General features: G+C 43.8%; 1 protein-coding gene across 1 annotated transcript in view; it reads right to left on the bottom strand.

Moving 5' to 3' along the window:
- LOC109886404 (probable E3 ubiquitin-protein ligase HERC1) overlaps positions 1-12,500 on the bottom strand; it is a 206,773-nt gene that overhangs the window by 39,798 nt on the left and 154,475 nt on the right. Inside the window, exons 63-66 of the mRNA XM_031821355.1 lie at positions 11,727-11,882; positions 8,007-8,108; positions 3,741-3,914; positions 2,441-2,740 (exon numbers count right to left, since the gene is read on the bottom strand). Of these exons, the coding sequence (XP_031677215.1) occupies positions 2,441-2,740; positions 3,741-3,914; positions 8,007-8,108; positions 11,727-11,882 (732 nt within the window). The remainder of the gene's footprint in view (positions 1-2,440; positions 2,741-3,740; positions 3,915-8,006; positions 8,109-11,726; positions 11,883-12,500) is intronic.

Below are 12,500 nucleotides of genomic sequence, written 5' to 3'. Positions count from 1 at the left end.
ATGTACTGTTGTCCTGTACAGACAAGAGAGTTTTCATCCATACCAGAACCACATGTACTGTTGTCCTGTACAGACAAGAGAGTTTTCATCCATACCAGAACCACATGTACTGTTGTCCTGTACAGAGAGAGTTTTCATCTATACCAGAACCACATGTACTGTTGTCCTGTACAGAGAGAGTTTTCATCCATACCAGAACCACATGTACTGTTGTCCTGTACAGACAAGAGAGTTTTAATCCATACTAGAACCACATGTACTGTTGTCCTGTACAGAGGAGTATTCATTTATAGACACATATCAGCCTCTATCCCAAATGTTGGTTACATCTTAGAGAGACAAGTCAGCTTCTAGCCCAAATGTTGGTTATATCTTAATATCTTAGAGAGACAAGTCAGCTTGGAACAAAGACAGTAACACTGGGGGGGTTTCTTGCAGAGTAGATTTTAGTCGTACATTTTACATCTGTCTATAGTATTTCTGTCTATAGTATTTCTGTCTATAGTATTTCTGTCTATAGTATTTCTGTCTATAGTATTTCTGTCTATAGTATTTCTGTCTATAGTATTTCTGTCTATAGTATTTCTGCCTATAGTATTTCTGTCTATAGTATTTCTGTCTATAGTATTTCTGTCTATAGTATTTCTGTCTATAGTATTTCTGTCTATAGTATTTCTGTCTATGGTATTTGATGCAGTATTTCTGCCTATAGTATTTGGTGCAGTATTTCTGTCTATACTATTTCTGTCTATAGTATTTGATGCAGTATTTCTGTCTATAGTATTTGGTGCAGTATTTCTGTATATAGTATTTCTGCCTATAGTATTTGGTGCAGTATTTCTGTCTATAGTATTTCTGCCTATAGTATTTGGTGCAGTATTTCTGTCTATAGTATTTCTGCCTATAGTATTTGGTGCAGTATTTCTGTCTATAGTATTTCTGCCTATAGTATTTGGTGCAGTATTTCTGTCTATAGTATTTCTGTCTATAGTATTTCTGCCTATAGTATTTGGTGCAGTATTTCTGTCTATAGTATTTCTGCCTATAGTATTTATGCAGTATTTCTGTCTATAGTATTTCTGTCTATAGTATATGGTGCAGTATTTCTGTCTATAGTATTTCTGCCTATAGTATTTGGTGCAGTATTTCTGTCTATAGTATTTCTGCCTATAGTATTTGGTGCAGTATTTCTGTCTATAGTATTTGGTGCAGTATTTCTGTCTATAGTATTTCTGCCTATAGTATTTGGTGCAGTATTTCTGTCTATAGTATTTCTGTCTATAGTATTTCTGTCTATAGTATTTCTGTCTATAGTATTTGGTGCAGTATTTCTGTCTATAGTATTTGGTGCAGTATTTCTGTCTATAGTATTTCTGTCTATAGTATTTGGTGCAGTATTTCTGTCTATAGTATTTGGTGCAGTATTTCTGTCTATAGTATTTCTGCCTATAGTATTTGGTGCAGTATTTCTGTCTATAGTATTTCTGCCTATAGTATTTGGTGCAGTATTTCTGTCTATAATATTTCTGCCTATAGTATTTGGTGCAGTATTTCTGTCTATAGTATTTCTGCCTATAGTATTTGGTGCAGTATTTCTGTCTATAGTATTTGGTGCAGTATTTCTGTCTATAGTATTTCTGTCTATAGTATTTCTGTCTATAGTATTTCTGTCTATAGTATTTCTGCCTATAGTATTTGGTGCAGTATTTCTGTCTATAGTATTTCTGTCTATAGTATTTCTGTCTATAGTATTTCTGCCTATAGTATTTGGTGCAGTATTTCTGTCTATAGTATTTCTGTCTATAGTATTTCTGCCTATAGTATTTGGTGCAGTATTTCTGTCTATAGTATTTCTGCCTATAGTATTTGGTGCAGTATTTCTGTCTATAGTATTTGGTGCAGTATTTCTGTCTATAGTATTTCTGTCTATAGTATTTGGTGCAGTATTTCTGTCTATAGTATTTGGTGCAGTATTTCTGTCTATAGTATTTGGTGCAGTATTTCTCAAGTTAAAATAAAACGCGTGCTGTGTTTCCTTGTGTAAATCCGCTGTGATGCGGGTGCAGGTCTGTCTGTTCCGCACTCGGATTGGACAGAGCGCAATCACCTCACCTGTTAATTAATCCAGCATTATTGGACAAAGTGGGCATTGTGGAAATCAAAACCCAACCCCTCAAGTCCTGACCAACTCTTGTACTCAAATTTACAGAACTCTTGTTTTTGGAAAAAATACTGACTTTACGGACCAAAAATAAACCTACTTACACTTTTTTAGGACATTTTTGGGGTATTGACTAATATGGATGTTATATATTATGTATAATATTATGTTATATAAGGTGTTTTCAACCAGAGAAGTTGGTTCCACAGTTCAGTTGTCCTTTTAAAGATCCACTCCGTCAGAGCTACAGAGGTTCATTGTCTTCTGTAGAAACCTCACCATGAGAAGGACCATCTCCTCCTTGGGTACAGGCTCCAGGTCGGGAACAGCAAAGGCCTCTGGGAACGTGTTGCCCCGAGCCAGGGCCTCGGCTGCCTTCACCGTGGTGGAGAAGCAGTCTAGCCACGCCCACTCGCCGGGTGACCAAGTACAGGTGGCTGGCTCCAGGGGACAGAGGCGGAGGTGGGGGGGGGCGGGAGGGGAACATAGGAGCTGATCCAGGTGTAACCCCACGGCCAAGGAGGCCAGGCACTGCATGTAGGGGCTGTGGACTAGCTGTTCTCCACACACTACGTGGGGCTGGAAAACCAAACAGGAAGTACACATTTACACTTGGGTGTAATAACATATGTTATGGTAACCGCTGACTACGATAACCAACTACGATTAAAAAAGGAAGTAGGTAGGCTTTTAGACAGTTATGATCGATTACCTTGGAATGAAACTGGGCTGTCATTTACTTTCAAATAACACACACACACACACACACACAGAGAAACAGGCAGACACACACACACACACACAGAGAAACAGGCAGACACACACACACACACAGAGAGAAACAGGCAGACACACACACACACACACAGAGAAACAGGCAGACACACACACACACACAGAGAGAAACAGGCAGACACACACACACACACACACACAGAGAAACAGGCAGACACACACACACACACACACACACACACACACACACACACACACACACACACACACACACACACACACACACACACAGAGAAACAGGCAGACAGACACACACACACACACACACACACACACACAGAGAGAAACAGGCAGACACACACACACACACACACACACACACACACACACACACACACACACACACACGAGAAACAGGCAGACACACACACACAGACACACATACATAGAGAAACAGGCAGACACACACACACAGACACACACACATAGAGAAACAGGCAGACACACACACACACACACACACACACAGAGAGAAACAGGCAGACACACACACACACACACACACACACAGAGAAACAGGCAGACACACACACACACACACAGACACACACACACACACACACACACACACACACACACACACAGAGAAACAGGCAGACACACACACACAGACACACAGACACACACACACAGAGAAACAGGCAGACACACACACACACACACACACACAGACACGCGCACACACAGACGCACACACACACACAGACACACACACACACACACACACACACACACACACACACACACACACACACACACACACACACACACACACACACAGTACCTTCTCGTATGAGTACTGCTCCTGCAGCATAACAGGCAGCCTCTCCAGGAAGGCTCTCATGCACGGAGCCATGTTCAATCCCACAACCCCCTGCTTCTTCAGCGCCGTCCGGCAGGTGGCTAGCACCTGGTGAGAGGACATGAAGTCTGTCGAGCAGTTCACCACCAACACATCCTGAGGACAAAGACAACAACAGAACCATGAAAGTCGGCCGAGAGTCAAATACATACAAGAAGCCGATTTAAACTGTACTGCAGTCAGTCTATACTGTAGTGTCCTTTAGTCAGTCCATACTGTAGTATCCTTTAGTCAGAGTTGAGTCAGTCTATACTGTAGTATCCTTTAGTCAGTCCATACTGTAGTATCCTTTAGTCAGAGTTGAGTCAGTCTATACTGTAGTATCCTTTAGTCAGAGTTGAGTCAGTCCATACTGTAGTATCCTTTAGTCAGAGTTGAGTCAGTCCATACTGTAGTGTCCTTTAGTCAAAGTTGAGTCAGTCCATACTGTAGTATCCTTTAGTCAGAGTTGAGTCAGTCTATACTGTAGTGTCCTTTAGTCAAAGTTGAGTCAGTCCATACTGCAGTATCCTTTAGTCAGTCCATACTGTAGTATCCTTTAGTCAGAGTTGAGTCAGTCCATACTGTAGTATCCTTTAGTCAGAGTTGAGTCAGTCTATACTGTAGTATCCTTTAGTCAGTCCATACTGTAGTATCCTTTAGTCAGAGTTGAGTCAGTCCATACTGTAGTATCCTTTAGTCAGTCCATACTGTAGTATCCTCTAGTCAGAGTTGAGTCAGTCCATACTGTAGTATCCTTTAGTCAGTCCATACTGTAGTATCCTCTAGTCAGAGTTGAGTCAGTCCATACTGTAGTATCCTTTAGTCAGAGTTGAGTCAGTCCATACTGTAGTATCCTTTAGTCAGAGTTGAGTCAGTCCATACTGTAGTATCCTCTAGTCAGAGTTGAGTCAGTCCATACTGTAGTATCCTTTAGTCAGAGTTGAGTCAGTCTATACTGTAGTGTCCTTTAGTCAGAGTTGAGTCAGTCCATACTGTAGTATCCTTTAGTCAGAGTTGAGTCAGTCCATACTGTAGTATCCTTTAGTCAGTCCATACTGTACTATCCTTTAGTCAGAGTTGAGTCAGTCCATAATGTAGTATCCTTTAGTCAGAGTTGAGTCAGTCTATACTGTAGTATCCTTTAGTCAGTCCATACTGTAGTATCCTTTAGTCAGAGTTGAGTCAGTCCATACTGTAGTATCCTTTAGTCAGTCCATACTGTAGTATCCTCTAGTCAGAGTTGAGTCAGTCCATACTGTAGTATCCTTTAGTCAGTCCATACTGTAGTATCCTCTAGTCAGAGTTGAGTCAGTCCATACTGTAGTATCCTTTAGTCAGAGTTGAGTCAGTCCATACTGTAGTATCCTTTAGTCAGAGTTGAGTCAGTCCATACTGTAGTATCCTTTAGTCAGAGTTGAGTCAGTCCATACTGTAGTATCCTCTAGTCAGAGTTGAGTCAGTCCATACTGTAGTATCCTTTAGTCAGAGTTGAGTCAGTCTATACTGTAGTGTCCTTTAGTCAGAGTTGAGTCAGTCCATACTGTAGTATCCTTTAGTCAGAGTTGAGTCAGTCCATACTGTAGTATCCTTTAGTCAGTCCATACTGTAGTGTCCTTTAGTCAGAGTTGAGTCAGTCCATACTGTAGTATCCTTTAGTCAGAGTTGAGTCAGTCCATACTGTAGTATCCTTTAGTCAGAGTTGAGTCAGTCCATACTGTAGTATCCTTTAGTCAGTCCATACTGTAGTATCCTTTAGTCAGAGTTGAGTCAGTCCATACTGTAGTATCCTCTAGTCAGTCCATACTGTAGTATCCTCTAGTCAGAGTTGAGTCAGTCCATACTGTAGTATCCTTTAGTCAGTCCATACTGTAGTATCCTCTAGTCAGAGTTGAGTCAGTCTATACTGTAGTATCCTTTAGTCAGAGTTGAGTCAGTCCATACTGTAGTGTCCTTTAGTCAGAGTTGAGTCAGTCCATACTGTAGTATCCTTTAGTCAGTCCATACTGTAGTATCCTTTAGTCAAGAGTTGAGTCAGTCCATACTGTAGTATCCTTTAGTCAGAGTTGAGTCAGTCTATACTGTAGTATCCTTTAGTCAGAGTTGAGTCAGTCCATACTGTAGTATCCTTTAGTCAGAGTTGAGTCAGTCCATACTGTAGTGTCCTTTAGTCAGTCCATACTGTAGTATCCTTTAGTCAGAGTTGAGTCAGTCCATACTGTAGTATCCTTTAGTCAGTCCATACTGTAGTATCCTCTAGTCAGAGTTGAGTCAGTCCATACTGTAGTATCCTTTAGTCAGTCCAAACTGTTGTATCCTTTAGTCAGAGTTGAGTCAGTCCATACTGTAGTATCATTTAGTCAGAGTTGAGTCAGTCCATACTGTAGTATCCTCTAGTCAGAGTTGAGTCAGTCCATACTGTAGTATCCTTTAGTCAGAGTTGAGTCAGTCCATACTGTAGTATCCTTTAGTCAGAGTTGAGTCAGTCCATACTGTAGTATCATTTAGTCAGTCCATACTGTAGTATCCTTTAGTCAGTCCATACTGTAGTATCCTTTAGTCAGTCCATACTGTAGTATCCTTTAGTCAGAGTTGAGTCAGTCCATACTGTAGTATCCTTTAGTCAGAGTTGAGTCAGTCCATACTGTAGTATCCTCTAGTCAGAGTTGAGACAGTCTATACTGTAGTATCCTTTAGTCAGTCCATACTGTAGTATCCTTTAGTCAGAGTTGAGTCAGTCCATACTGTAGTATCCTGTAGTCAGAGTTGAGTCAGTCCATACTGTAGTATCCTTTAGTCAGAGTTGAGTCAGTCTATACTGTAGTGTCCTTTAGTCAGAGTTGAGTCAGTCCATACTGTAGTATCCTTTAGTCAGTCCATACTGTAGTATCCTTTAGTCAGTCCATACTGTAGTATCCTCTAGTCAGAGTTGAGTCAGTCCATACTGTAGTATCCTTTAGTCAGTCCATACTGTAGTATCCTCCAGTCAGAGTTGAGTCAGTCCATACTGTAGTATCCTTTAGTCAGTCCAAACTGTAGTATCCTTTAGTCAGAGTTGAGTCAATCCATACTGTAGTATCATTTAGTCAGAGTTGAGTCAGTCCATACTGTAGTATCCTCTAGTCAGAGTTGAGTCAGTCCATACTGTAGTATCCTTTAGTCAGAGTTGAGTCAGTCCATACTGTAGTATCCTTTAGTCAGAGTTGAGTCAGTCCATACTGTAGTATCCTTTAGCCAGAGTTGAGTCAGTCCATACTGTAGTATCCTCTAGTCAGAGTTGAGTCAGTCCATACTGTAGTATCCTTTAGTCAGTCCAAACTGTAGTATCCTTTAGTCAAAGTTGAGTCAGTCCATACTGTAGTATCCTTTAGTCAGAGTTGAGTCAGTCCATACTGTAGTATCCTCTAGTCAGAGTTGAGTCAGTCCATACTGTAGTATCCTTTAGTCAGTCCATACTGTAGTATCCTCTAGTCAGAGTTGAGTCAGTCCATACTGTAGTATCCTTTAGTCAGAGTTGAGTCAGTCCATACTGTAGTATCCTTTAGTCAGAGTTGAGTCAGTCCATAATGTAGTATCCTTTAGTCAGAGTTGAGTCAGTCCATACTGTAGTATCCTTTAGTCAGTCCATACTGTAGTATCCTCTAGTCAGAGTTGAGTCAGTCCATACTGTAGTATCCTTTAGTCAGAGTTGAGTCAGTCCATACTGTAGTATCCTTTAGTCAGAGTTGAGTCAGTCCATACTGTAGTATCCTTTAGCCAGAGTTGAGTCAGTCCATACTGTAGTATCCTCTAGTCAGAGTTGAGTCAGTCAATACTGTAGTATCCTCTAGTCAGTCCATACTGTAGTATCCTCTAGTCAGAGTTGAGTCAGTCCATACTGTAGTATCCTCTAGTCAGAGTTGAGTCAGTCCATACTGTAGTATCCTCTAGTCAGTCCATACTGTAGTATCCTCTAGTCAGAGTTGAGTCAGTCCATACTGTAGTATCCTTTAGTCAGTCCATACTGTAGTATCCTTTAGTCAGTCCATACTGTAGTATCCTCTAGTCAGAGTTGAGTCAGTCTATACTGTAGTATCCTTTAGCCAGAGTTCCCACCATGACCCTTCAACCCATGACCCTCCAACCATGACCCTTCAACCCATGACCCTACATAACCATGCGTGGCCGTCTAGTGAACTGATTCTGGTTCCAAAAGATGTTCCACCTCACCTTTGACCTGTTGGAGCAGACGGCCACGCCCACATCTGGGATCCAGACTATGTTCTGGATGGCTCCTGACCCGGCTATTACTGTCTGGAGCACTGAGCCGTCCTGTGATATATATACACAGACAGACAGACAGACAGACAGACAGACAGACAGACAGACAGACAGACAGACAGACAGACAGACAGACAGACAGACAGACAGACAGACAGACAGACAGACAGACAGACAGGCAGAGAAAAAGTATTCAGAGTTTTCAACAGGTTTAACAGGACAGTAACCACAGACAGACCGACAGACAGACAGACAGACAGACAGACAGACAGACAGACAGGACAGTAAACCACAGACAGACAGGCAGACAGACAGGACAGTAAACCACAGACAGTCAGACAGGCAGACAGACAGGCAGACAGACAGGACAGTAAACCACAGACAGACAGACAGACAGACAGGACAGTAAACCACAGACAGACAGACAGACAGGCAGACAGACAGGACAGTAAACCACAGACAGACAGACAGACAGACAGACAGACAGACAGACAGACAGACAGACAGACAGACAGGCAGACAGACAGACAGGACAGTAAACCACAGACAGACAGACAGGCAGACAGACAGGCAGACAGACAGACAGGACAGTAAACCACAGACAGACAGACAGACAAGCAGACAGACAGGACAGTAAACCACAGACAGACAGACAGACAGGCAGACAGACAGGCAGACAGACAGGACAGTAAACCACAGACAGACAGACAGACAGGCAGACAGACAGGCAGACAGACAGGACAGTAGACCACAGACAGGCAGGCAGACAGACAGACAGACAGACAGGCAGACAGACAGGACAGTAAACCACAGACAGACAGACAGACAGGCAGACAGACAGACAGACAGACAGACAGACAGACAGACAGACAGGCAGACAGGACAGTAAACCACAGACAGACAGACATACAGACAGGCAGACAGACAGGCAGACAGGACAGTAAACCACAGACAGACAGACAGACAGACAGACAGACAGACAGACAGACAGACAGACAGACAGGACAGTAAACCACAGACAGACAGACAGACAGACAGACAGGACAGTAAACCACAGACAGACAGACAGACAGACAGACAGACAGACAGACAGGACAGTAAACCACAGACAGACAGACAGACAGGCAGACAGACAGACAGACAGGACAGTAAACCACAGACAGACAGACAGACAGACAGACAGACAGACAGACAGACAGACAGACAGGACAGTAAACCACAGACAGACAGACAGACAGACAGACAGACAGGCAGGCAGGCAGACAGACAGACAGGACAGGACAGTAAACCACAGACAGACAGACAGACAGACAGACAGACAGACAGACAGACAGACAGACAGACAGACAGGACAGACAGACAGGACAGTAAACCACAGACAGACAGACAGACAGACAGACAGACAGACAGACAGACAGACAGACAGACAGACAGACAGACAGACAGGACAGTAAACCACAGACAGACAGACAGACAGACAGACAGACAGGACAGTAAACCACAGACAGACAGACAGACAGGACAGTAAACCACAGACAGACAGACAGACAGACAGACAGACAGACAGGACAGTAAACCACAGACAGACAGACAGACAGACAGACAGACAGGACAGTAAACCACAGACAGACAGACAGACAGACAGACAGACAGACAGGACAGTAAACCACAGACAGACAGACAGACAGACAGACAGGACAGTAAACCACAGACAGACAGACAGACAGACAGACAGACAGACAGACAGACAGACAGACAGACAGACAGACAGACAGGACAGTAAACCACAGACAGACAGACAGACAGACAGACAGACAGGACAGTAAACCACAGACAGACAGACAGACAGGACAGTAAACCACAGACAGACAGACAGACAGACAGACAGGACAGTAAACCACAGACAGACAGACAGACAGACAGACAGACAGGACAGTAAACCACAGACAGACAGACAGACAGACAGACAGACAGACAGGACAGTAAACCACAGACAGACAGACAGACAGACAGACAGGACAGTAAACCACAGACAGACAGACAGACAGACAGACAGACAGGACAGTAAACCACAGACAGACAGACAGACAGACAGGCAGACAGACAGGACAGTAAACCACAGACAGACAGACAGACAGACAGACAGACAGACAGACAGACAGACAGACAGGACAGTAAACCACAGACAGACAGACAGACAGACAGACAGACAGGACAGTAAACCACAGACAGACAGACAGACAGGACAGTAAACCACAGACAGACAGACAGACAGACAGACAGGACAGTAAACCACAGACAGACAGACAGACAGACAGACAGACAGGACAGTAAACCACAGACAGACAGACAGACAGACAGACAGACAGACAGGACAGTAAACCACAGACAGACAGACAGACAGACAGACAGGACAGTAAACCACAGACAGACAGACAGACAGACAGACAGACAGGACAGTAAACCACAGACAGACAGACAGACAGACAGGCAGACAGACAGGACAGTAAACCACAGACAGACAGACAGACAGACAGACAGACAGACAGACAGACAGACAGACAGACAGACAGACAGACAGACAGACAGGACAGTAAACCACAGACAGACAGACAGACAGACAGACAGACAGGACAGTAAACCACAGACAGACAGACAGACAGACAGACAGACAGACAGACAGACAGACAGGACAGTAAACCACAGACAGACAGACAGGCAGACAGACAGGACAGTAAACCACAGACAGACAGACAGACAGGACAGTAAACCACAGACAGACAGACAGACAGACAGACAGACAGGACAGTAAACCACAGACAGACAGACAGACAGACAGACAGACAGACAGACAGACAGACAGACAGACAGACAGACAGACAGACAGACAGACAGACAGACAGACAGACAGACAGACAGACAGACAGGACAGTAAACCACAGACAGACAGACAGACAGACAGACAGGACAGTAAACCACAGACAGACAGACAGACAGACAGACAGGACAGTAAACCACAGACAGACAGACAGACAGACAGGCAGACAGACAGGACAGTAAACCACAGACAGACAGACAGACAGACAGACAGACAGACAGACAGACAGACAGACAGACAGACAGACAGGACAGTAAACCACAGACAGACAGACAGACAGACAGACAGACAGACAGACAGGCAGACAGACAGGACAGTAAACCACAGACAGACAGACAGACAGACAGACAGGACAGTAAACCACAGACAGACAGACAGACAGACAGGCAGACAGACAGGACAGTAAACCACAGACAGACAGACAGACAGACAGACAGGACAGTAAACCACAGACAGACAGACAGACAGACAGGCAGACAGACAGGACAGTAAACCACAGACAGACAGACAGACAGACAGACAGGACAGTAAACCACAGACAGACAGACAGACAGGCAGACAGACAGACAGACAGACAGACAGACAGACAGACAGACAGACAGACAGACAGACAGACAGGACAGTAAACCACAGACAGCTAAAAGTACTTTCAGCAACAGTCTATTAAATGTGTTTTAACATATTTCCCATAAGATCTAGGAAGTACAGTTCCTGTATTCTTTAAACCTCTGGAACAAACTCCTAGCACCTGGGTGAACAATGTTCCTCTGTGTGTGTGTGTGTCTCCTCACCCGTAAGGACCAGATGTTCATGAGGCCTCCCACGCCTCCAGACACCAGGGCCAGGCCGTCAGGGCTGAAGACTACTGTCCTCACCGGGGTGATATGACCCTTCAGCTGGAACACACACACCGCACCCTCCACACGCCTGCTGGAACTCTGCTGCTGCTGGGACATGCCGCACACACACACACACACAGACACACACACACACACACACACACACACACACACACACACACACACACACACACACACACACACACACACACACACACACACACACAGAATAGGGTAGGGAGGAAAGAGAACCCTTTGAAAAACTGTACCTGACGCAACCAATCAAATCAAACCAATACAACCGATCAAATCAAACCAACACAACCGATCAAATCAAACCAATACAACCGATCAAATTAGATCAATACAACCGATCAAATCAAACCAATACAACCGATCAAATCAAACCAATACAACCGATCAAATCAAACCAACACAACCGATCAAATCAAACCAACACAACCGATCAAATCAAACCAATACAACCAATCAAATCAGACCAATACAACCAATCAAATCAAACCAATACAACCGATCAAATCAAACCGATACAACCGATCAAATCAAACCGATACAACCGATCAAATTAGATCTTGTACAGATGATGGGGGTAGAAGTGTTCCCCCCCTCTAACAGATCTAGCCTAATCCTAATTCCAACCTTGTCCCCATTAGCAGGGCTAAACAATATCTGACCCAGAACCAGTGGTTAGGCAGACACCTCTAC

Source organism: Oncorhynchus kisutch, unplaced genomic scaffold, assembly GCF_002021735.2.
Source record: "Oncorhynchus kisutch isolate 150728-3 unplaced genomic scaffold, Okis_V2 scaffold3964, whole genome shotgun sequence".
NCBI lineage: Eukaryota > Metazoa > Chordata > Actinopteri > Salmoniformes > Salmonidae > Oncorhynchus > Oncorhynchus kisutch.
The sequence above is the reverse complement of the archived record's forward strand: the minus strand, read 5'-3'. Positions and strand labels throughout refer to the sequence as shown.